General features: G+C 42.3%; 2 protein-coding genes across 5 annotated transcripts in view; one reads left to right on the top strand and one right to left on the bottom strand.

Moving 5' to 3' along the window:
• The window catches only part of sos2 (son of sevenless homolog 2 (Drosophila)), a 35,251-nt gene extending 17,124 nt beyond the window's left edge, over positions 1-18,127 (top strand). Inside the window, exons 6-23 of one of the 2 annotated variants that reach the window (XM_063909492.1) lie at positions 187-330; positions 566-676; positions 3,577-3,675; positions 3,802-3,929; positions 4,348-5,003; positions 6,227-6,308; positions 6,400-6,522; positions 8,162-8,274; positions 9,074-9,296; positions 9,915-10,034; positions 10,153-10,315; positions 11,127-11,244; positions 11,346-11,518; positions 11,666-11,782; positions 12,716-12,977; positions 13,229-13,270; positions 13,924-14,027; positions 14,286-18,127. In XM_063909492.1, the coding sequence (XP_063765562.1) occupies positions 187-330; positions 566-676; positions 3,577-3,675; positions 3,802-3,929; positions 4,348-5,003; positions 6,227-6,308; positions 6,400-6,522; positions 8,162-8,274; positions 9,074-9,296; positions 9,915-10,034; positions 10,153-10,315; positions 11,127-11,244; positions 11,346-11,518; positions 11,666-11,782; positions 12,716-12,977; positions 13,229-13,270; positions 13,924-14,027; positions 14,286-14,789 (3,282 nt within the window). In that variant the 3' untranslated portion in view covers positions 14,790-18,127. The remainder of the gene's footprint in view (positions 1-186; positions 331-565; positions 677-3,576; positions 3,676-3,801; positions 3,930-4,347; positions 5,004-6,226; positions 6,309-6,399; positions 6,523-8,161; positions 8,275-9,073; positions 9,297-9,914; positions 10,035-10,152; positions 10,316-11,126; positions 11,245-11,345; positions 11,519-11,665; positions 11,783-12,715; positions 12,978-13,228; positions 13,271-13,923; positions 14,028-14,285) is intronic. The other variant, XM_063909493.1, reaches the window with a different exon arrangement.
• Positions 18,128-19,228: 1,101 nt separating this feature from the next.
• On the bottom strand, positions 19,229-25,635 carry si:ch211-67f24.7 (uncharacterized). Of its 3 annotated transcripts, none has more exons than XM_063908261.1 (15): positions 25,475-25,635; positions 25,127-25,251; positions 24,507-24,551; positions 24,044-24,208; positions 23,628-23,722; positions 23,155-23,279; positions 22,535-22,655; positions 21,725-21,863; positions 21,527-21,622; positions 21,343-21,426; positions 20,885-21,024; positions 20,678-20,737; positions 19,859-20,441; positions 19,617-19,723; positions 19,229-19,385 (listed from the first exon to the last, which is right to left on the bottom strand). In XM_063908261.1, exons 3-15 carry the CDS (start codon positions 24,546-24,548, stop codon positions 19,307-19,309), a joined length of 1,836 nt encoding a protein of 611 aa, XP_063764331.1. In that variant the 5' UTR covers positions 24,549-24,551; positions 25,127-25,251; positions 25,475-25,635; the 3' UTR covers positions 19,229-19,306. The 3 variants fall into 3 exon arrangements, with proteins under 3 accessions (XP_063764331.1, XP_063764333.1, XP_063764332.1); XM_063908263.1 differs by having other exon boundaries at positions 19,617-19,720; XM_063908262.1 differs by having other exon boundaries at positions 25,127-25,222; positions 25,475-25,618.
• Between the last annotated feature and the right edge of the window lie 696 nt (positions 25,636-26,331).

Here is a 26,331-nt window from a genome sequence, read left to right as displayed (position 1 = left end):
GAAAAAATGTCCCAAAAATTCACAAAATGATGCTGAGAAGTTCTGAAAACATGTGCAAAAAAGAGGTCAACCACGTCTGAAACTACATTACCCACAATGCAATAGTATCAGACGTTAATCGACCTGCATCGCTAACCTTTTTTATTAGTTACTCAACCCCTCTCTCCTTGTTGTGTTTCTGTGTAGGACGTGGACGTGATCTTCAGCAACATCCTGGACATCCACGAGCTGACGGTGAAGCTGCTCGGCCTCATCGAGGACGCCGTGGAGATGACGGCGGACGGCAGCCCGCACCCGTTGGTGGGAAGCTGCTTCGAAGATCTGGCAGAGGTACGGACATCATCTGACGGTCTGATTATCACGAGGGAGTGTTTTTATGCATGTATTCCCCAGAATGGAGTAGAGTGACTGAATCAAAAGATACATTGGAGTTATTTAATGTATGGTTTGCATCTGTTTGAGTGCATTTGAATGCACCGTTCCACCGACTTAAAGACTTTCCAGTTGCATTCTTTATATCCAGATGTCCAATAACACTGTTAAATCGTTCTCTCCTCGTGTGCAGGAGCAGGCCTTCGACCCCTACGAGACTCTGTCTCAGGATATCCTCAGTAAGGATTTCCACGAGCACTTCAACAAACTGATGGCACGCCCCACCGCCGGCCTCTACTTCCAGGTGAGAGGATTTAATCAGCACAGATAAAAGTATCTAATTATTCAGAAATGTTTTCAGACTTGATTCTCTTTTCTTTTGTTTATATTTCTCTTCTTTTTTGAGCCATTTTACTTGGAATTCTTTATATTTTTGTTGAATATTTGTTGAATATTTTTGATGTATTTTTCAGACACATTTTCAGTCTGTATTAGCATTTTGTCTTCGGAGTATATTCACCTATTTTTTGGACACATTTTAAAGACTATATTCAGGTGTTTTATGATCATTTTCTTCAGATATTTTGAGACTGTAATCAATTTATTTTCAGATATTTTCTGAAACATTTCTTGAATTTCCTCCGGCTATTCAACACGTCCATGATTACATTAATTCACCGCCTGTTTAAAGCTACAGTTAAATCTCCCACTCCCCTCTTTCTTTCTTCCCATTCTCAACTCTAAGCTCTCTTATAACTCTAAAAATGTCATCAATCTGAAGACAAAGAGAAATGTTTGTTTTAAAAACGACGCGACACGCGGCTTATTATTTACACGCAGCAAACAGCTCGGATATTTGTTCCTGTTTGGCTTTGAAGTGAATTCCTCCCGATATGGTCTGAGGGCATGTCATGACATATTGGGCGTCCTGTGTACAGTTTATTCACTTTGTTTTATTTGGACATTCCTCACAAGAATAGCATTGAATTTCTCTCGGTGGGGGGGACGGTCTGCCGGCCTTTGAAGATGAAATATGTGCTGGTGTTTTCTCAGGCCGGCGATCAGCGAGACCGAGCGCTCGCATGAAACACAGATTTAAATCATAGACGAGTTTAAACAAGTTCTGAGTGTTTAGTTAATTAAACAAAATGTATAATCAGTCATTAGGATCATAAAGGTTGCTCCATTTTATGATCAAATACACATGTTAATGGATCAAATACAGTGCTTAAAGATACATATATACTGATGGGATAATATAACTATACTTATATCAACTTAACAAGTTTAGTTAAAATCATAAATAAGAAAAAATCTGAAAATAAAACATTTATAAAAAATGGTAATATAATAAAATGTTAAATAAGTCAAAATGTGCTAAGAAATAATAATGATATCAAATATAATGACACTTTCTATATAAATATAAGCAGTTGAGGTGAAAATAATGATCGATATTTCTGTTAAACATCTGCAATAATAATATAACATTATATAAACATGAGAGATGGAAGTTAAAATGTGAGAAGATACGGATTTTAAAGCAGGAGTGGAAAATGTTTAGGAGGCAGCGGTGCGTCTCCCTCAGATAGAAGTGTCTGTGCAGCCCTCTGCAGCGTCTGGCCTTGTGGGTAAATTACATCACCTTTTAAAAATAGCCCAGGCAGCCACACTGGCTCAAGGCGCATCCCATGTTGAAATGATGGTTGAATTAAGACAGAGACGGACCCCGGCATGCAGGGTCTGTCCCTCAGTCAGGAGGGAGACTCGCTTTCACTCAACGTCTACTTTATTTACAGTTTACACTCAGGGCAGATCGAGAGGTAGAGCTCCACATCAAAGGATACCTCACACACACATTAAGGCATCATGTACCAGCTACTCAGACCCTGATTCCTTTCATGCTTGAAGATGATGTGGTTTTCGCTCAATAGGTAGGAAGGCAGCGAGGCAGGGAAGGAAGGAGGGAGGTAGGAAGGTAGGTAGGGAGGGAGGGAGGTAGGAGTAGAATTTGAAAAGCTAACGTGATTTAGAAAGCAATCTACGGATGAATTGATGATGGAATGAATCGTTTTCTGACTCTTCGTTCCCTGCGGAGGCTCGAGGAGAACAGAAATGTCTTTAATTGCATCTCTCCAGAGTTTCTCTCCTTCCCTACACACACACACACACACACACACACACACACACACACACACACACACACACACACACACACACACACACACACACACACTCCTTCCTGATTTGTCCAGCAGTGGCTCAGTCAGTAGGGGCTTGGACTGGGAATCGTAGGGTCGCCGGTTCAAGTCCCCGAACAGACTTGAAATATGGAAAGTGGACTGCTACTTGGAGAGGTCCCAGTTCACCTCCTAGGCCCTGCTGTGGTGCCCTTGAGCAAGGCACCGGACACCTCCAATCCCCCCTCCCCATTGCTCCCCGGGCGCTGCACGATAGCTGCCCACTGCTCCTAGTACTAGGATGGGTTAAATGCAGAGGACTAATTTCACTCTGTGTGCTCTGCTGTGTGCATGCATGTGACAAATAAAGAGGGTTTCATCCTCCGATTCTATCTATTAAAAGCGCTCAGTCTGTAAACCTGCAGGACGCTGACGTATCAATAACACGTCTAAACTTAGGTCATTGTTCCCCGGCCGTCCATCAGCCTGCGTCAGAGTCCTGATGTCTTTCTCTTTTCCATGCACGCACACACACACGCACACGCACACACACACACACACACACACACACACACACACACACACACACACACACACACACACACACACACACACACACAGGAGTCTGAGTAGTGGAGTATTGATTCTGCTATCAGGGGAACGGGAGATTTAAATGGATACTGTGACGGCCTCCTCTCCGGTTACCCTGCAGCCTTTACTCTGTCCTCCATCATCCTGCAGCTCCTGCTGCCCTTTCCTTCTCTATGCACATATTTGCAGTATATTTGTTTTTGTGTTAAAGGTGTTTCTCTTCTTTGGTTTCATTATTCATTTATAATAATTAGCTGATTTATTTGAGCTGTGGACATTTGAGGTATTCATTTTTGTGACTTTATTTTAGATCAGATGTGTTTTACTTCAGGTGTGCATGGAAGATTAAATCCAACATGTTGTATAGTAAAAGGAAAACCATCAATAGATGTTTCAACGTGTTAATAAAATCAATTTTTGTTTGTGTGTGCAGTCGGTTGCAGAAGGTTTCAAAGAAGCCGTGCAGTACGTCCTCCCTCAGCTCATGATGGTCCCGGTCTACCACTGCATGCACTACTTCGAGCTTCTGCAGGTACGTCCGGAGGCAGTGCACGCTTCTAGTCGGGGAGAAGAAGCAAAATGCAAAGTTTAGCATCTGTCTGACACGTGTTTCTTCTTCTTCTTCTTCTTCTTCTTCTTCCATTTGTATTTTTTGCAGCAACTGCAGGAGCGCAGTCAGGACCAGGACGACCGAGAGTGTCTGAAGCAGGCCATCACTGCGCTGCTGAACCTGCAGTGCAGCGTGGAGCGCATCTACACCAAGCACCAGCCGCGCCGCAAACCCGGGTATGCATCCTCTATTTTATATTTACCCGGTTTTCTCCCATGGAAACATCTGGAAAAAAATATTTGCCACCGTGGTTTTAAATTATGACGGACTAAAGGCCATCTTACCTAACTTATAATAATTTACAGCGCGTTCAAATGCATGTAAAACTAGTATTTTGTGCAAATCTTCAACAAATTACACACACATCTTGACGCAACTTTGACCTGGTGTGCAGGAAATACAGTTTCAGCTTCTTTTGGAGAACATTTGCAGCTTTAGAAGATAATAAATCTCCATGCTTACATTGATCTGTTTATAAGAAAGATGTCATTCAACACAAAGAAGTTTATTTAGATATTTAGGATTCCTTCAGTGTCTTAATGTTTGATTTTCTGCACTCTCTGACTCTGCACCCCCCCCCCCCCCCCCCCATAGTGAGCCCATGTACCGGCTGTACAGCAGGCAGGTCCGCAGCAAACAGCTGGCCATCAAACGCATGAACGAGATCCAGAAGAGCATCGACGGCTGGGAGGGGAAGGACATCGGGCAGTGCTGCAGCGAGTTCATCCTGGAGGGTCCTCTGCTGCGGGCCGGCGCCAAACACGAGCGACACAACTTCCTGTTCGACGGCCTCATGATCAGCTGCAAGGCCAACCAGAGCTCACGGCTCCCGGGGTCCGGCAGTGGCGCCGAGTACCGCCTCAAGGAAAAGTTTGTGCTGAGGAAGATCCGCATCGTGGACCGCGAGGAACCCACGGAGCTGCGGCTAGCCTTCGAGCTTATCGGGAAGGACGAGAACTGCGCGGTGTTCTGCGCCCGCACGGCGGAGGAGAAGGCGGCTTGGATGGCGGGGCTGGTGACGCTGCAGTACCGCTCCACGCTGGACCGCATGTTGGACACGGTTCTGCAGCACGAGGAGCAGGCGCACCCTCTGAGGCTGCCGGCGCCCGAGGTGTACCGCTTCGCCGTGCAGGACTCTGAGGAGAACATTGTGTTTGAGGACAAAGTGCAGAGCAAGACGGGCATCCCCATCATCAAGGCCGGCACCGTGGTGAAGCTCATCGAGAGGCTCACCTACCACATGTATGCTGGTGAGATGCTGCAGTACTCGCCTTCTGGAGGGTCAAATATTAACCTTTAAAGGGACTATTCACCCCCATAATGACCCTCTGTATATCAGTTACTCCCCGACATGAGACCTAGAAGTCTTGCAGAAAATCATGGCTTGACGGTGAACGAATGATCAGGAAACAGACAAAAGGCTGGAAAAAAGAAAAGGAAGCATCCGTTTACAAACTCTCGCAACTCCTGCAGAATAGGAAGTCTCTTTTATATATTCTCTGCTCACTACTTCATTAACACCTGGCTTTTTCGGTGAAAAGCACAATCTAAACCCTTTCAAAACCTCCGAACTCTCCAACAAATCCTGCATAAACAGCACTTGCACTGCCGAGTCTGAGAAAGCATTGTAGGTGTTGTAAATAGTACGATGTTCATTTGGAGAGTCAATTATTATCTTTTTAAAGGGAGTGTTCATCCACATAATGACCCTCTTTTATATCAGTTACTCACCCACATGCTACGCTTTTAACTCCCGAAGAAAACTCTGCTTTTCGCACGAGACGATTCAAAATAGACCTAAAATCTTGATGTAGTAGAGTTTTAACAACAGCAAAATACAGAGAAATCACTTAATTTGAGCGTCAAATATCGATGTTGTGCTTTTCTCAGTTTTATATCCTATAATAAAGGCATTTAAAGAAATCACCTTAGACTTACAAGATGTAGGGATTCAATTTAGAGATCTAGTGTTAAAACGCCCTACATGAAAGAACGTGTTAATTATTCTGCAGGAGTTGTGAGAGTCTATGCTCACTACTTCACTAACACAGGACTGTTGCTGTCAAAAGCACGATGTAAAACCTTTCAAACATCCAGACTCACAACTCCTGCATGAACAGCACTTACACTGCCGAGTTGGAGAAAGCATTGTAGGTGTTGTAAAGTACGATGTTATTGGAAATGCATTCTTATAGGACAGTGCTGCAGTAAATCATCTCCATCCTAGTTTGTTATATCGCAAGGAGGTATTTAAATGTCTATATCACATTAAAAAAGCAGGAAATCTCCAGATTTAAAGACGACAGCAAGTCATTTGTTCATGAAAAAGAGCTGGAAGATGAATCAGATATCACCGAGTGGTTCAGTTTGTGAACGGATGTTTTCTTATAGTTTCTTGGTAAATGCGTCTCCCTGTTTATGTATTTTTGCATTGTGTGTTTGTCTGTTATCTAATCTTGTCTGTCTGTTTTAGATCCTAACTTTGTGCGCACGTTTCTCACCACCTACCGATCCTTCTGCAAACCCCAGGAGCTGCTCACGCTGCTCATAGACCGGTACGCTTCACACTCAGCAGTATTTATGTAATGATTTCCCTCTCAGTATCTCTCTGTGCTGTGGGTCTTGATTTTTATCTGATCTCCTCAGGATTGAGATCCCGGAGCCCGAGCCGACGGAGGAGGACCGGCAGGCGCTGTGGAACGGAGACCAGCCCATGGCGGCCGAGCTGCAGAGGTTCAGGAAGGAGTACGTGCAGCCGGTCCAACTCAGGTACCACAAACCCACCAATCACAGCCCTGTTTATACTTCGCCTTTGTGTCTCACGGATTAGCATGTGATTCCATGCAGTGCAATGCCTTTTAAGCGTGTATTGTATTCCTTTGAAGACGTCTGATATGCATGTTTATAGAGGTCGTAACGGGTCATCCTCCCTGCAGAGCAATCATTCAGTTTGTGGACTTCTTCTTCTTCTTCTCTGCATTCAAGCAACAGATGCATACGCCACAAACTTCACTAAATGTGGAACAAAACAGGAGCATGAGCTTGTTAAGTGTACAGTCACAGTAGATATGGCAATGTCTGTAATATCAAAGAAGAGCTTGGAGAGAGAGTTTACAAATGTGTCTCTTAGACTCGACAATAAACTCCTCAAATGTTGGTATTCAAAGAATATTCTGACTTAAAACACACTTTCTGCCATAAATTGAGACTTCAAATGCTCATTCTGATCATTTCACACACCATTATAATTGGATAACATGTTGTATATCTTATAATTGACCTGAGGTGGTAAATGCTCTGTTCAGGTTCAAATTCAACTCTAAAAGGTGGATTCAGTGACCTGAAATGTTGGGGGAAAGCTGCTTTTTTCCCTTTCAGAACAAAGGATTGAGTTTCTCTGTGTCTCCTGTTGTTTCTCTGTCCTCTTGAGGCCTGGATGTCCTCACTGAGCCGCAGTACTGTTCTTATATCCGTGTCTTTATCCTTATAAGGAGTAAAACGCAGCTCTAGCCTGTAAGTGAAGAGCCATTAAATAAGAGCAGCTGCAATAAAGTCCTTTAAGGTGAAAGACTTCAGCTCACACAGAATAAATCCACTAAAGATGGCATTAAGACGGTCATTATGTCTGTCCCATGTTTAGAGTGTGTGTGCATTAGGCAACAAACGCACATTATAAAGCAAATCTCAAAGGGTTTGAATTAAAGCAGATGGTCTTTGGGTGGTCGCTTGTTTTAAACATTCAATGTGGTCCAAATGTTTACTTTGAATCCACGATACTTAAGGTAAAATAAGACAGCAGGCAGAGCGAAAAAAGGACAAAACCTTCCTGCTGTTTCTATCTTTAAACGTCCCGACTGTGGAGGAGTTAGCTATCAAAGAGCATTAAAAGATGAAGTATAGTGTAAGCCTTTTTATGGGTAAATGTCTCTTTTCTACATGAATTATTGGATTTATGGTGGAAAACAATGAATAAAAAGTCAAATAAATGTAAGAAGGTGAAGGAGGTGCATCCAGGTAAACAATTGTGTGCAGATATTTACTGGATTCATTGATCGGTTGGAAAGATGTCAGAAAATATAAAAATATGCCCGTCCCAGTGCAGCAGTAAAGACGTTTCTGCAGGAAATCGAAAGAGCGATTTGCCAGCTATAATTGATGAAAATGTTACGGCGTTTTCCTGCAAAGACGATGGGAATAAGAACAAAGAAGACAGAAAAATAACCCTGTCAGGTTAGGAGGGCAGGACCAAACTCTGTTAAGAGATTCAATTTGAACATTAACCATAAAGAACGCTCAGTTATTTTTATTCAAGGTGATAGTAATTATAAAAATGATACCAAAGACTAAGTGATGTGTCAGACGACAAAAATGAAAAACGTCCGACAGTAAACGTGTGTTTGCTCTGCAGGGTCCTGAACGTTTTCCGTCAGTGGGTCGAACATCATTTCTACGACTTTGAGAACGACCCGGAGCTCAGGAGCCGATTAGAGGAATACATCACCAGCAAGTTCCAGCTGCGAGGTCAGAGACACACACACACACACACACACACACACACACACACACACACACACACACACACACACACACACACACACACACACACACACACACACACACACACACACACACGGGGGGGAGGGCAATGTCTTGTGAATAACTCCGTATTTACAAGATTATAATTCTACATTTCTAATTCAAGAAAAACGTAGAAATTCTAAAGAAATAAAATTATACATTAAGCAGAAGAAATACACATTTATGAGAAAAATCTGAATTATTATATATGTTCTGAGGACTGATGAGTATAATATATATAAATAAATATTTGTAGGAGAAGAATAAGGTAGATCTACTTCTACATTGACCCGAAAAGCGTCAAACAGTTCAAATATTAACTACATATAAAACCAATAATAATAATCATAATAATTAATAGGAATTATTTTTGGATAGTTCACCTTAAAGGTAAACACTGAATATGATAGATAGATAATTTGTTTGATTATCTATCATATTCATTTTATTGTTTCCTAACCCTTCCCACAGATTAACCCTCTCTCTTATTTCATAATGGCTCAGTCTTTGTTATAGTTCTTCTATCTCTTATACATTTATTGTTCAGTTTTAAAATGAACCCAGCTCTGAATTTGAAAGCATGTAAGTTCATGAAACTTGTGTTCATAATTATCAGCTTTTCCTAAATCTGCAGACCGTCGATAATAAAAGGGAACTTCACTTTTATTTCTGGAGTGACTTTGTGAAAGTTCATCTTTAATTTACTAAATAAAAGTCTTCCTCTTCCTCTTCTTCTTCTCAGGGAAGTCTATGAGGAAGTGGGTGGAGTCGATCAATAAGATCATCAAGAGGAAGCTGCAGACGCAGTCCAACGGCGTCAGCCACAACATCACCTTCGAGTCGCCGCCCCCCCCCATCGAGTGGCACATCTGCCGGGCGGGGCAGGTGGAGAGCTTCGACCTCATGACGCTGCACCCCATCGAGATCGCCCGGCAACTCACGCTGCTGGAGTCCGAGCTCTACAGGTGAGGAGACTTCAGATAGCAAGAATAGTAACAACATTTATAAATAAAAAATAATAATAATACATATTATTACATCCATTATCTGTTACCACTTGTTCCCTTTATATTTAACCAATAAAAACAGGAAAATAAAGTGAAATATTTGAATATTATATACACACAACACTTCCCAGGGAAAAGTTTTATTTGTATTTATTTTGTTATAATTATCATTATTTTTATGACTTATTTATTTATATTTATTTAATTTATCATTATTTTTATTATTTATATTTATTTAATTTATCATTATTTTTATTATTTATATTTATTTAATTTATCATTATTTTTATTATTTATATTTATTTAATTTATCATTATTTTTATGACTTATTTATTTATATTTATTTATTATTTATTTATTTATCATTATTTTATTTATATTTATTTAATTTATCTTTATTTTTATGACTTATTTATTTATTGTCATCTTTTTTTAAATTATTATTATGCAACCCTGTTAAAGGATATTTAGTTTGATTGTTCAAATAAATAAAGTAATCTGCTGAATTAATAACTTATTGAATTCAATGTCTGTCTGTAAAATCCCCTCCTCTTCCTCCTCCTCCTCTTCCTCAGAGCGGTGCGTCCCTCAGAGCTGGTCGGCAGCGTTTGGACCAAAGAGGACAAAGAGAAGAACTCCCCGAACCTGCTGCGCATGATCCGCCACACCACCAACCTCACGCTGTGGTTCGAGAAGTGAGTCCACACACACACACACACACACACACACACACACACACACACACACACACACACACACTCTGAATCTACCCTCTGAGTCACCACCTAACCCCTGCACCTGTGTGTTCCTCAGGTGCATCGTGGAGACCATGAACATGGAGGAGCGGGTGGCCGTGATGTCCCGGGTCATCGAGATCCTGCAGGTTTTCCAGGAGCTCAACAACTTCAACGGCGTGCTGGAGGTGGTCAGCGCCATCAACTCGGTCCCCGTGTACCGGCTGGACCACACCTTCGAGGTCAGGGGGCTCTTTAGAAACCGGCTGTAAAGCACTGAATTCATTCATAGGAAACTAAGGCTTCTATTTTGTCTTAAATCAATCCTTTTAAAAACCTCAGGACTACACATAAAAAGTATTTAGTTAGAAAGGAATGATTATCCGCCAACACTCCTGAATCACTACGCAAACTGTTGCTGGTTGAGTTGCATTGTGGGTAATGTAGGCATAAGCAACTATATTTGAGAAACAGAACGAAAGGAAGTTGAAAGCTAAGACTACAAATTGAAGAAATAATCAGAGGATGTGGAGTTAAGAAAGATATGATTAGCCGCTAACGCTCTTGAATCTCTTAGAACTGTTGCCAGTTGAGTTGCATTGTGGGAAATGTAGGCGACTATTGGTAAAACATTAAAGATGTTAAAAACTCAAATTTCAAAATAAAAAATGCTGACTGTGTTGAGTTAAGAAGGTAATGATTAGCCAATAACAATCCTGTGTCGCTGAGCAGACTGTTGCTAGTGAATTTGCATTGTGGGTAATGTAGGCAACAGCAACTATCTTTGTAAAAGTTGTTAAAAGCTCAAAACTACGCATTTTAAAATAAAAATATCTCAGGATGTGGAGTTAGAAAGAAATAATGAGCCCCTCAAACTCCTGAATCTCTTAAAAAACCATTGCTGGTGGCGTTGCATTGTGGGTAATGTAGGCATCAGGTTGATGTAACAGGTGTGAAATGACACTTGTTTAACACATCTGATGTTTGTGGTTTGGAGATGCATTTTAATCCCAAGACTGAACAAGAGACGTTTCCTCTCCTCTGCTCCAACAGGCGATAACAGAGAGGAAGAAGAAGATCCTGGAGGAGGCAGTGGAGCTCAGTCAGGACCACTTTAAGAAATATTTGGCTAAACTCAAGTCGATAAACCCACCCTGTGTGCCTTTCTTTGGTAAGTCTTTTTATTTTATTTGACCACATGTGGTTCCTAACTTCTGACCCCGTAATCAAACCCCTGTTCCTCCTCCTCTTCCTCCTCCTCCTCCTCCTCAGGTATCTATTTAACCAACATCCTGAAGACGGAGGAGGGGAACCCGGACTTCCTCAAGCGCCACGGCAAAGAGCTGATCAACTTCAGCAAGAGGAGGAAAGTGGCGGAAATCACCGGAGAGATCCAGCAGTACCAGAACCAGCCGTACTGCCTGAAGGTGGAGCACGAGATCCAGGTGAGCGCTCACTTTTACCATCCTCTCTGTGGTCCCTGAACTCGTTCCATAGACCCTGAACCCAGAGACGGTATATCCTGAAGGAGGTGTCTTTGTTGCACACGGATCCTGAATTAAAAACACGTCTCTTCTTTCTCTGTTCCCCAGCGGTTCTTCGAGAACCTGAACCCGATGAACAACCGGAGTGAGAAGGAGTTTGCTGACTACTTGTTCAAAATGTCTCTGGATATTGAGCCACGGCACTGCAGGCAGGCTCCTCGATTTGTAAGTGTTCACCCTGCACAGTTTCAGCAGAACTTAATATCACTTTATTTATTGCTGTTCCCTAAAATATATATTATACATTTTTCTCTGGATTTAATATTTTACTTTAATGTTTTGCAAATATTTCATCTTATTTATATCATTTGCGTTATTAATATCAACTGTGTTTATATTTTCATCTGATTTTAAATGAAGAAACGTTATTTCTGTTTTTATGGGTCTGTTTTTCCCCTTACTGTAAAGCATGTTCTGCTGCGTTACCTGTAAGTGTATATTATTCAGTCCGTTTGATTTTTCATCACATATTTCATCTTTATTTATTTAATGTTTAAATAAATAAATGTATTTTGTTTAAGGAGTGCTTTTCATGGTCCTGGAACACCCTGTACATTAACCTTATTTGTAGAACTTTTATTAGTATGATATTAAGATTCCATTTAATTTAGCATTATTAATAATGATAAATAAAATAGATTTGATTTCAGTCCTATTTTATGCATTTATTCCATCTTAGTTTATTTATTGTTTCATATTAATAATATTTTTCATTCTTTTAATTGTTCCTTTTATCGTGTCGTTCTGTCCCTGTTTTTATTGTTATCTGTCTATTTTCCCGTTTTGTAAAGCATTATTATTATTTACTGTGTTTTCATTTCCATCATATTTTTTGCAAACATTTCATCTTCATTCTTTTTTTAAATATCATGATCGAGTGTGTGTTATTTGTTTTCTTGTGGCCTCTTCTCCCTGATCTTGTGTGCGTTCTACATCCAATTATCCAATTGTTAAGCACTTATTGAATCTTTTGCCGTACGTGATTCATTTAGTTTTATTTTCTCCCCGTTTTTATGTCAGTTTTGTGTTTTCCCGTCTTGTAAAGTATATAAATCTGAAGGATGTGTTTATGACCTTGTCCTCCGTGTTGTGCTGCAGCCCAGGAAGACGATGTACACCCTGAAGTCCCCGGGGATCCGGCCTGTCCGAACCTCTACCTCTGGGACCCTGAAGGGCCACCCGGTTCCCCTGGAGCGGGAGCCCCCCCACAAGATCACCTTCCGGAGCATCGCGGAGACGGAGCCCGAGTCCCCCGCCTCGGCCTCCGTGCCCACCTCCCCCAACACCCCCACCCCCCCGCAGTCCGCCTCCTCCGACCTCTCCGTGTTCATGGAGCACGACCTCAGCAGCTCGTACGGAGGTAAGGGCGGCAGAAATGTCTCTTCTTATTTAACCGAGTTACTGAACTCAAAGCGCACTTACTTTGAGCTACTGTACTTTAGTTTTCCATTGGGCTTTTGTACACTTGTATTCGCTGCACTTTGGGGGGGAAGCGTTATACTTCAGTAATGTGACACTTGATTTAAATCGGGCCCTGCTTTTATTCTGAAAGGTAAGGGCATGCACTTTTCTTTTGAAATCAATCCTCTTCTCCCTCTTCAAATTTCACAGGAAGTAACTCCATTTTTGCTCCTGTTCTTCTGCCGCCTTCAAGTGAGTCTTGGCTTTTCCCTTTTCACTTAAATCGTTTCTACATGATTATCCTCTGAACGGCTTTCATTGATCATTGTATTTTCAGTCGGGATATTCTTTATTTTTAATACGGTTTTAGCGGGTTTATAGTTTTCATATTATAGATATATTTCATCTGAATTGTATCTTTTTTCAAACCTTATTTTTATTATTCAGTGTTTTTATTTGTATTATGATTATAAATAACATCATTTTAATCCTATTTTACATTTATTTATTATTTTCAAACCTACATTATGAATATATTTCATTATTTGATCTTTTTTATAATTTTATTCATTTATCTTCTGTATTATATTTAGCTTTTTCATGGCTTTTATTTGACCCTATTTTAATATTTCTTTCATTATGTTCCATTTTATGTTGTGCATATATTTAATGAAATGTTTTTGTATCTTTTATTCTTTATGTTTAAAACTGTATTTTTGTATTATATTTCAGATGTTGTAAAGTGTGTTTATTTTCAATTCATTTAACATTATTCTTTCATGTCCTTGTTTTTGTGCAATCCATATTGTTGTTGTGTGATATTGAGCAGGGCCTCCATCGTTTACTCGCCCTGTTGTTGTTTAGTTGTTTTCTAACTCTCTGAATATCTTCTCCCTGTTTCCCAGAGTTCCAGTCGGTGTCGTGCGGCAGCCTCCACCAGCTCGGGGACGAGTTGATGAAGCCGCCTCCTCTGCCGCCGCGGAGGAAAGACGCCACTTCTGAAGCCAAGGTGAGTCATTTCACACCGAAGAGCATCATCCCATAAACAGTGCTCGGTTCCTGTTCACCGTGCTGTGTCGGGGCGGGGGGCTTGAACATGAACTCATGAACTCATCAGGAAACTGAGGTGAAAAATTAAGAGGGAAGTGGGAACATTTCTCAGACTTCTACACAGGCGAGTCGAGCCGCCCCCTGCTGGGTGTTAGAGAGAATGCACCTTAAATATCCGGGTGTTCTTTATTAATATTCCCCCCCCCTTCTTTCTCAGATGAGCTCCAGGTCCGACAGCCCACCGGCCATCCCCCCCCGGCTGCCTCCCCCTCTGCCCCGGATCCAGCCCAGGACCCCGCTCTACAACGGCCCCCCGATGGACGGCCCGCTGCCCAGCCCTCCCCCGCCGCCGCCCCGCGACCCGCAGCCGGACACGCCTCCCCCTGTGCCGCTGCGCCCCCCGGAGATCTTCATCAACTACCCGGTGAACATGCAGCCCTCCCCCGTTGGCCGCTACCACTGGGACTTCGGCTCCTCCCCTTCCTCCCCCAACACCCCCCCCAGCACGCCGTCGCCCCGCGTCCCCCGTCGCAGCTGCCCGCTCAGCGCCAGCCAGAACAGCCTGTACCCGCTGCCCATCACCGCCCCCCCCGTGCCCCCCCGCCACAACTGCAACACCCAGCTGCCCAAACTCCCACCAAAGACTTACAAGAGGGAGCTGCAGCTGCCCCCGCCCCCTCCGCTGCAGGGCCTGTCGCTGGTGGAGAACACCGACGAATGAAAACACACACACTGATCAGGAACACACACTCACACTCTGAGAGGGACACACACGCTGAAGGATCCTCTGTTTATCAGTAACAACGTGTTTCCTTTGAAGTCTAGGAGAAAACTTTCTTGATCTCAGGCTTTTATGAATGGAAGTATCTGGATCTGTGCCGGCGTGCATCGTCGGAGTAACGGACGGGTCTCTCCGCACAGAATCCTGCAAAACCAGCCCTTCAGATCTTGTGTTTCCAGGTGCATGATGTAGTTCTGATGCTTTTTGCACCATTCGATCAAAGCTGTCTCAGTGCAAAGACTGAAACGCAGCTGACTTACTCTAATTAATAGAAAGCAGAAGTTTATTAATCATGAACACAGCTGTAAGACGGAGGGTCTGCGCACAGAATCATGCAGAATCTCCACGTTAAATCCAGAAAACGTGCACTCATGTCATGCTGAAAGACTTGTGCACTAGGGACAGATGTGAGACCAGGTGTATTGTTAGGTCTTGGAGGCTGCATTCACAATATGACAGATATTGAAAGCCGTTTAGCCAAAAAATCCACATTACAGATGATTAAAGGGACAACATCTGGTGTGGATATTTTTAAAAGCATCATAAATCAACCCTTTAATTTCGTTTCGGCATCCAATTTGGTGTATTTCATAAAAAATATTGAGGTATTTGATGTTCCTCTCCGTCTCTCAGCCCTATTAGAGACATGTTAGTTGACTAAGATCGAAAGGAAAAGAATAATTTGATCTTTTATCCATTTCTAGCTTTTCGTTTATCATGGAGGCTGAGAAATCCAATCTTTTCTCCAGATCTTGAAGGTAACATGGTGTGAGTCTCTGATAAACAGCTGATCATTTTAAGTGTGTGAAGTCTCTCCCTTAACTCCACCCGCCTGAATCAAACGCCCCCCTCTGCGGTGCCTCTCAGGGGATCAGTCGCTCGCCTTCATCATCTTCACCCTCTGTGCCATGAGACACCGGTGTGCCAGCTGACCCACAACCAGGAGTCTGAAACACTTCCCCCCCCCTCCTCCTCCTCACACACTATGGTCTGTCTGCAGCTCAGAGTCCTATAGCCAACCGAGGGAGTTGAGACCCCAGAAGTTCATGGTAGAAATATAGAGTAGGGGTCTCCATCCTGCAGATGTTGGGCAATTAGCATCAGTTAGCATGTGCGGGCTATAAAATGGCTTGGCAGATTTGGACACTTTAGCAGTGGTTTTGGAGATGATTGAGGATGCTGAGTCCATTTATGACGTGTTCAGGATCAAAACAGGGCACTTTTAACCTTATACTGTCCATATTGTACTCTTTCTGGGCCGATTATGATACATTTTGGGTCAATTTCGAAGTTTTAAAGGACATTTAAATTGGACTGATTGCTTATCTATCTGAAAATATATTGTCCAGAGTAGAGGTAATCATTTTCCATCTGGTTCTCTCTGTATCAAATGGTCAAAATCAGCTCCTAGAGACTTCAAATATGGCCTCTTTCTGGTTAATACTGCAATTGTGGATCCTGAAAATGTCAGAAATGGACTCATCATCCCAAATAACCCCAAAACCACTCCTAAATTGTCCAAATCTGCCAAGCCATTTCTGAGCTATTTTGAGCTATTATGCTAATTAATGCTAATTGCCCGGCAGTTTCTATGAGCTGCGCCCCCTACTGTGTATTTCTAACATGAAGCTCGGGGGTCCTCATCATCCCCCGGGTTCACACAGCTGGCAACAAGACTATAAAGAGGTGTGGGGGGGCACGTAGCCTCAAACGTCATGCTTCATCTCTCCGGGGCGTGGACGTTCCTCCTCTTCCTCCTGACGTAGCGCTTTTGTTTTCCCACGTGAAGAAGAATGAAAAAAAACAAACAGTTGCCAAAGTCTTATTTTATGCAGGGGGAAAAGGGATTTCTTTTTTTTAAACGTGACATTAAAGGAGGCGACACTGACCCCCCCCACACCCCCCCACCGTGGATCTGAAATGTAAAACACTGTGACTCTGTGACACAAAACGTTGCCTTCAAGGACATCCGGTGAACCCGAGAACACTCCATTTGCACATCGAGTTTGGGCGAATCCGATAAAAATGACATAAGGAGGGAGGGGGGGGAGTTCTTCACACTGTGCCCCCCCCATCCCCAGTCTTCTTCGTTGGTATTAAGCAGCAGCACTGGGAGCATGCATTAAACTCCCCCTCTCTGCGCAGACATTTTAACCTTTGTTTTCCTTCTGCTTGTTTTGGAACAGACTGAAATGCCCCCCCCCCCCCCATCACGCTCAGATGTGCCTTTTTATTTTTGTTTTTCTACTTTACAGAAATACGCAAAACGGTGTCTAAAAAAACAAAGAAAAAGCTAAAAAAAAGTCATGTTTAGAACAAAGGTATACACTATGAACTGTACATGTCTGTGGATACTGTGTAGATAACATGTACACACTAATCATCTGTATAAAGTGCTCCTCCTTTCCTCCCTTTCATCCGCACCAGTTCAGCCTAACAGTCCTGCAGCAGGCGGATCAAAAACACATCAAGATAAAAACAGGTCACTAACAGACAATCTCCAGAGGAAAGCCATGCCCCCCCCCCCCCGTTTAAAAAGATATTAAAATATGCCGAGCACTTACTTAGACGTGTGCTTCACTTTCTACTAATCACCTTTTCTCCTTTTCAAAGATTTTATAACGCTCATTAAAAACAAGCGGTTCGAATGCAGGTGACACTCACACACACACACACACACACACTCACACACACTCTTGTATTCAGCCTGCAGGAGAAGAATTGGACTTTATTTCCTTGTTTGTTTTCTTCTGATGAAACACACTTTGTGCACTTTAGGCTGTACTGTTGTTGAAGAGCCGCGGTTGTTTTTAGGTCCTGTTTGTTAAAAAAAAGAAATGCAATGGTCCTATGCAACTGTTCAAACTCGCTTTCTACGTGCATCAGGGCGGAGAACACACACACAGACACACACACACACACACACACACACACACACACACACACACACACACACGAGGACGTCGCAGCAGCATGAGTCTTGTGCTGTTTCCTCCTCCTCATCTTCTCGCTGCGTTTTCTGCAAACTCGAGGAGGGTTTTCAAAATAAAACCCTCCTCTCTTATGTGCCCCCCCCCCCCCCCCCCCCGCCAGTGTTCGGGGTTAATTTTTTTGTTTGTGTTTGTTTTTTATTTGAACCCCCAGACTTTCCTCCGGTGGCACTGTAACAGCTTCATCCAGCAGTCGGTTTATTTCATGGTATGTGGCCTTTTAACTGCTTTGTATTAATGGTCTTGATGAGATTAATAAATCACCCAGTCTTATTTTGTACTGAACTACTCATTTCTCTCCTCGTTTTCCTTTGGTTTTCCTGTAAATTCTGCTTTTTAAGGTTTTTAAGATGAACAAAGTGGAATGTCTGTGTCTGTTTTCTGGTGTGTTGGTTGACAAAGGGCCCTTTCATAGTCTACGCAGACGCAATCGAGCTACGCAAGGAGGGTTTGACGCGTCCTTGCGTAGCTAAATGTGTAGTCCGGAGTTTTGTAACGCGACCCAAGCGCGACTGCCATTTCACGCGTTTCCGATAGGGGCGCTGATGAGACTTACTGCACTAAATCGCTATTAACAGAAGAAGTACTATAGCAGCCATGGCTGACAACGAGGAGCGTCTCTGAATTAGTCCGTGTGCACCAGCATCTTGATGACACTGAGCGCTTCACATTCAGACAGAAACTTAGTTGAAAACGCATGGCGAGAAATAGCGCTGGACCTGCTGATGATCAGCTTAGTTTTATTTTCTCTGCTGGGACCCTTCTTTCACCCTCCGTCTGAAACCAGAGACCAGTCTGCTCTGATTGGTTAGCTGGCCGACTCTGTTGTGATTGGTCAGCTGAGAGATGTCCCTAAGGTTACAACTCTGAGAAAAAGTCAAAGTTCTGGAGAGAAGTCAACATTGGAAACAAATCTAATTTCAGAGAAAACTTAAAATCCTGGAAGAAATTCAGAATTCTGAGAATCAGAATTTTGAATCTGAAAAAAGGTTAAAATTCATAGAAAAATTACAATTCTAAGAAAGAAGTGCCTGAGAAAAAAGCCAACTCTCAAAAGAGTGTTTGACGAATTCTGAGAAGAAATTTAAATTCTGAAAATAGTTGAACATTAAAAAAAAAGTCAAATCTTAAAAAATATTGAAAAAAACTGAAATCTGAAAAATCACAATTCGATCAAATTCTCAAAGTAATAATTTGAAGAAAAACCGAAAAATCTTAGAAGATTTAAAATGGACAAAGTGTTAGGGAGAGAACCTCCCTCTGGGGGGAACATTTGAACCCTTGCAGACCATTTCTTAATCTCTGATGTTTCTTAAACTTCAAACTTTGAAACAGAAAGTGAGACGTCGGCAGAAAAGAGAAACAATCTTTATTTGAGGCTCGTTGATTCACCATCCATGCATCTCCATTTGGGGCAAAAGTTTCCTTGAAAGAAAGAAATTAGAAATAAAGTAAAAGTGTAAATGTTCACACGGTGCTGCAGGGCCCCTCGCTGTCCTCGCTGTCCTCCCACAGGCCCCCCCCACTCTGCTGCACCGGGCCCCCTCTGAACAGAGAAACAAATCATTTCATTTATTGTGTGTGTGTGTGTGTGTGTGTGTGTGTGTGTGTGTGTGTGTGTGTGTGTGTGTGTGTGTGTGTGTGTGTGTGTGTGTGTGTGTGTGTGTGTGTGTGTGTGTGTGTGTGTGTGTGTGTGTGTGTGTGTGTGTGTGTGTGTGTGTGTGTGTGTGTGTGTGTGTGTGTGTGTGTGTGTGTGTGTGTGTGTGTGTGTGTATACCTGATGTTTTCCCGGCTGGGGGCGGGGTTGTGGAAGGTTTTCCTCCCTGCTGTCTGAATCGGGACGAATCCTCGGCTGTCTTTCTCTGGAGCAGAGTCCACCTGCTGCTGAGAGATTTGGGATTATTATTATTGTTGTTGTTTTATAAGAGATGTTGTTGTTGTTGTTTACTTATTTGTATTGGGTCATTATTATGCTAATTTCTTCATTTATTTGTATTTATTTTATGGATTGTGACTCACCTGTTTGGGGTCGTCCCAGATGGGTCTGAAGGCGCTGTTGGGATGGAGGGGGGGAGGGGAGCCTCTCCTCACACTGACCACTCTCCTCCCATAAGAGCTGACCAGGCAGGGCGGGGGGTGGGGGGTCAGTCTGGGGATCTGCCACCTCAGACACACCGCCCTCTCCCGGGGCACCTCCCTGTCCCGGGGCCCCTCCCTCTCCCGGGGCCCCTCCCTCTTCAGCAGCACCGGCTCCTGGCTATCCTCCTCCTCCTCCTCCTCCTCCAGCCTGCCCCCCCGCAGGGTGCCGTCGGGGCTGCAGGAGGAGACGGAGGAGAAGCTGAAGCCCGAGGTGTCGTCAGGGTCCGTCTCCCCCCCGTCCTGCAGGTGTGGGTGGGGGGCCTCCTGCCTGTAGGTGCCTTGCCCTGAGTCGCTGTTCTCCCCCCACGCTGCGGGGGAGGGGGTGAGGAGGGAGCAGCAGGCGTGCCCACAGTCCGGGTGAGGGTGTGAGGGGAGGGTCCTTCTCACCGGGCTGCAGGACCAGCACTCCACCCGCATCGAGGGGCCGCAGGGTGCCCCGTTAGTGAGGCCGGACCCCTCCTCTCTGCAGGGGGAGGAGAGGTAGGTTATTAAAGCGGGAGACACACCTGAGGGGGAGGGATAAAAAAAGCACGAACACTCAGGGGAGTTTTTACTTGAATGTGCAGATCCAAACTGGCAACCAGCAGACACTGAATCACCGAAGGTGCAAAACAACAAATACAAACAAAAACAAGAGTCCCAACATGACTTCAGATGCAGCTGCAGTGCTGCCTCCAGCCTGCAGGGGGCGACACTGACCTCTGCACGGAGCTGCTGTCTGCAGCCTGTCTCCTGCAGCACCCCGCAGCCTCCGCATCACTGAGGACCGGAAACAGAATCAAATACACAACGAGTTCATGGTGACGTCATTCTCTTTCTGGCCACTTTAAAGTCCAGTCCAAAAAGTTTCAATGCAAAGAGATGTGTTTGCTAATAATCTGGGGAAACCTAGATTCGGTTCCTGACCTCTGACCCCCGCCCTCCTCCCACTGGACGTCCTCCTGCAGGGTCTGATGGCAGCGGGTCAGAAGGCTCCTCAGCGCTTTCTCCGCTCCGAGCAGCAGGCTGCAGTCAGGGTGCTCCTTCCCGGTCCACTGCAGCAGGCTCTGCAGGGGGGGGGGGATTACTCCAGAGATTCTTTTTCTAAAACAACTTTTCATTATTTTTATTTGTTTGCCTTTTTCTTTCTCTTCTCTTTATGTTTTATGTGTTTACTCTAAACTCTGTGTTTAAAGGCGTTAGTTATTTAAAGGCTCAGATCATTGCTTACACATCTGAGAGTTGTGTTTATTTTAGATGTTGTTTATCTATTTCTTTATATCAATTATAATTTCATGTATTTGTTTTTTACAATGCATAACACAATAAGATAAATAGGCACCTTTATTATCTATAATGATCTGTATGATGCGTTGCAGACTCACCTGGATGTGGCTCAGGTAGGCATGGATTCTGGAGACGGGAGCGAGCAGCAGAGACAGAAGCTTCATCTCCTCCGCCTGAGCGCTCTGAGGAACACAGGGCTTTTAAACATACCTGCACGACATCTGAATTCAAATGTAAAAGTTTTGCAGTTTTGAAATTGGTAATATTGAAGGCCCTGCTTACCTGCGTCTCCTCCGAGAGGTTGATCCTGTTGAACTCCAGAGAGAGGAAGGAGGCGAGCGTGGTCGTGTATCCCAGGTACATCTCAGAGAAGGCCGTCTGCACGACACCAAGCAGAGACACCAAGCAGAGACACCAAGCAGAGACACTCAGCGATCAGAGAGAAGACTGAAGTTACTTTCACAGAGACCCTGAACTCACGTCGTTCTGTCCGATCAGCTGCACCAGGATGTCTCCGATCAGAGACTTCCAGTGCTCCGCAGAGAGCCTCTCCTGCAGGGTGTTCCTGAAGAGCAGGTGTCTCTGCAGCAGCTGCTCCACAAAGCTCAGGTACGTCTGACTGTGCGACACAAGGACACACAAAGAGAGGATTTCAGTACGTGAGGAGACACTGCAGGACAAACCGGATGCTTCTGGAGGGTTTGTGATATTTGACACGTCTTCTTGAGGTGCATTAAGTATTAGAATCTCCAGCAACAAAACCTAAATCACTTTACAGGGTTAGATTTTAAAGCTTAACATATATAAAGCTGCAGCGGAGTGATGTGTTGATTCATTTACTTTAGTTTTATTTTGTTCTGATTTATTTATTTATTTCATTTAGCAGCATGTTTGGTATTTTATTTATGATGCGGCTGAAGAAATAAGTTGATGATTTTATTTCATTTATTTTATTAAACAACATGTTTTTTTTTCTATGGAGCAGAAATCATTTATTTCATTTATTTATTTATTTTATTTATTTTATTGAGCAATGCTTTTAGCATTTTAATGATTATTCTACATGTTTATGTTTTTATATAATAATTACAGTGTCGTACAAAGCTTTAAACTTAATCTCGTGTTTTAACTCTTACTTGTTTATTGTCTTCAGACTGCTATATCTAATAATTGTCTAAATGTGAGTAAATCTATATTCAGTTCACCTGCAGAGTTTCCCCTCAAACAGACATTGTGAAACGTACCCAAAAGTCCTCTCTCTCTTTTTCTGTAAACTGTGTTCTGACTCACTATGGCTCCAGGGTCATCAGGTGGTCGGGGGGCTTCCTGTATTTATCGTACAGCTGGTTTAAGGTGGACACGTACTCCCACTCTGAGTGGAGCAGCTGCATCGCCACCTGATGACGAGCGTCTGGAAAAAGAGGACGGGTTCTCAATGTGGGATTTCAGAAGCATTGTTATTGATGAGTTTAGAATCAGAAGCATTGAATGCACACCGGTTCTGTGTTCGGAAAATACTCTTTAGACATTTCTACTTTTCAAACGTGTTTTATTTCTGAAAATCTGAATTTCTTCTCCGATAAATACTTTCGTGGAAAATCTCAGAAATCTGAACATTTGTTTACAGAAAAATCAGGAACAAATGTAGTTACTCAAAAACTCTGAAACCCCTCTGATCTGAATCTAAAAAAAAATCTGAAATAAAAATGTTTGTCTGAAAGTCTCAGAACTTTAAGAACAGTCGAAGCTTTTTACGTTTTCAGGAATTCTCAGAAATCAGTTTCATTTTGCTGATTTTAAAATGTTCTTTCTCTCAAATTCTCACTTCCTTTCAGATCTGAAGCTGCGCCTCAATATTCTGCCCCTGCTGTGACAAGATGAATAAAGTACATGTATTAATATTCGCTCACCTGTTCCCTCACTCAGTCCGGCTTTCAGGCCCTGCAGGAAGCAGTGCAGCAGCAGCTTCCCCCGGGACACACACGACGCTGCACACACACACACACACTGCGTCCTGCGCTCACACACATCTCCGCTGCACAACACAAGGAACCATAGAAACGTGTGATTAAAAAATGTAATAATTAGATATAATAATAATCAGATATATATATATATATATATATATATATATATATATATATATATATATATATATCTGTTGTCATGTTTTACTTTAAATGAAAACATTTGAATAAATTCTTATAATAAATATTTTACTTTTTGTTATTCTTCTTTATATTTGCTCATTAATTTTATTCCGTTAACACCTATTATTTATTTTAATGTATTCATTATTATTGTTTATTTATTGGTTTGTTTATTTAATCCTCTATTTATCCACCTATTCACTCTTTATTTGAAAGGTAGATATGTGATTGACCTCTCTGTGTTCTTGGCGGTGGCGCTCTTGTCTTCCTGCAGAGGTTTCTGTCTGTACAGCTGCAGGATCTGACCGCTCATCTCCCCCAGCTCATCCTGCAGGCAGACAAGCGAAACACTCCGAAAACAAACAAACAAACAGTTGTTTTTGCTCCTCATGTTCAAACCAAAATATACATGTGTTTCCCTGCACCATAAAGCTGTTTTCCTCTGAGATGTTTTGCACAAACTGTGACGGTGTTACAGGTGTGGTGTGTCAGCGCTGATCAAACGGCTGCAGGTGAGCCTCAGCAGAAGACTCCTCTCTAATGTGCAGCTCAATAATCTCCTACAGCTCCTATCTTGTTAAAAGTCGCTTTGAACGATGGATTTAGCATTTCTCACTCAGCTCCCGTCCCTCAGCAGCTGACGTCTCACCCTCAGAGCCTCCACCAGCGCCTCCAGACGCAGAGCCTTCTTCCTGCAGCTCCTCCGGTTCTCCTGCAGTTCCTCCCTCAGGTCACTGTCTCCATGCTGGATCTGACTGAGCTCCAGCAGGGCGCCGCTGAAGCCCGACTTCAGCTCCGACACCATGCACTGCAGCTGGTACAGACAGAGATACTGTATATCTGAAGTCACTGCAGCTGATGGATTCATCCAGTTGCCCTGTTTGGGTGTTTGGGGCCTTTTTAAATCTCTACATTTTTAGATTAACCAGAAAAACGTCTAGCAACCAAACCTCCTTAAACAATAACAGAGGTACACTAAAATAAGAGAGTGATGCAACATGTTTTAAAGGAGGTAACTAAATCCCTGGAATAGACACAATACACGTGTGTGTTTTGCTCCTGTGAATCTCTCTAACACCAGGATGCATAATGAGGAGCTGCAGGATAAATACCTTCGAGATCTCAGAGACGAGCTCGGCCTCCTGAGGCTTCATGACCTTCAGAGACACAAACAACACAAACCACACAAACCACAGGCTGTTTGTAAACTATGTGGTAATCTGCACAAACATCACCACGGTTTGAGATCTGAGTAAAGTTGAGTTTGTGAGTCCAAGAAAACTGGTAAATATTGAACCTTTTCTGAACTAAATGCACATTTAAGAAGTGGAAAATGGACAAAAACAACATGAACTCCTAGATTTTAGTTTGAGCAACAAAATTCAAAACTAAAGTCTCACATTCTGCAGAATATTAAGCCTAATAAATAGGATTAAACGTTTCAAATGTATTGCATTAATTAACTTCAAACATCTTGAATAATAGAAAATTGGCAGGTTTTTTTCTCAGTTCAGTATCTGTTCTGTTCAATATGTACATTTAATATTTAGTATTTGTAGTACATTTAGTAAATGCACATGGACCAATTAAGTGGTTTTGGTTTAAAGCACCAAAAACATCATTTTATATTCCCCACTTATATATCAAACCTTATGCATTAACTAGAAGAGTTCAAATCACATTATAATCCAGATTTACAGAGTGACATCACATATGTGTGTGTGAGATGTACCTGCTCAGGTGTTGCTCTGCCAGCAGCCGCTCTGCTGAGGAAGCGTCCGGCTGCCAGAGAGCTGCAGGGAATATCTGCCGGAGCCAAGCCCTGCTTCTACACAGAAGGCAGGGTCAGCAGAAAAACTGGAAATCCAAAGAACAAAATACATTCCTGTTTTTACAAAAATGCATAATTTAAAATCTCTATTAAATTGATGAGTAACAGATCTCCTCAGTTCACTTTCAACATGTGCAGGAATCACATTGTCCTGCAGGTTGTGAGATATGTGTGCTGTGAACCTTCTTATGAAATGTCTTAACGTGCAGTCAGGGAAGGTAAGAGGAAAAGAAAAGCAGCAGGACTCACCTCACTTACAGCTCTCAGATATTCCTCCGCCAGACATCAGAAACGAGGCAGTACATCCCATAAAAAAGACCCCAAATATCCAATGCTTCCTCCTCTGTGGAGCAACGTGGATGTAGTGATCAGCGGTGTGTGTGTGTGTGTGTGTGTGTCTCCTGTGTAGCAGACATGCATGAGGTGTTTATCCTGCTGTTCTGAGGAAGTCACGTTCTGTGTTGTTCATGTAGTTTTAAAAAAGTGATTATGTTTTAATTACATCAATTGAGTTTAAACACTTTATTTAATCAAACGCTTTTTATGCATATTTAATAATATCCAGAGTAGTACTTTATAAAATATACCTCTGCATGACATAAAGCATGCATATTAAAGACCTCAATCATTAAGTGAGATAATAAATAATAATATAGTGATAATAATTACATTACAATGTGGTAATGATTGAGATCAAATCAAATGATAACAAATACATTAAATAAACACCTGTTAGTATACCTCAGAGTACAATGCTGACATTAGATTATCATATCCATATCAAAATTCCCGAAAAGGGAAATCTTTCAAAAAAGGGGAAAATTATGAAGAAAATAAAAATGTTAAAATGAAAATATAAATTTATAAATATAAATATATATATTTAAATTTATAAATTTATATATATATATATTTATAAATATAAATATATAAATTTATAAATATAAATATATATATTTATATTTATAAATTTATATATATAAATATATAAATTTATAAATATAAACATATATATTTATATTTATAAATTTATATATATATGTATATATTTATATATATTTATAAATATAAATATATATACATATATACATATATATAAGTTCTAA

Source organism: Eleginops maclovinus, chromosome 19 (genome assembly GCF_036324505.1).
Source record: "Eleginops maclovinus isolate JMC-PN-2008 ecotype Puerto Natales chromosome 19, JC_Emac_rtc_rv5, whole genome shotgun sequence".
In the NCBI taxonomy this organism is placed as follows: domain Eukaryota; kingdom Metazoa; phylum Chordata; class Actinopteri; order Perciformes; family Eleginopidae; genus Eleginops; species Eleginops maclovinus.
The sequence above is the reverse complement of the archived record's forward strand: the minus strand, read 5'-3'. Positions and strand labels throughout refer to the sequence as shown.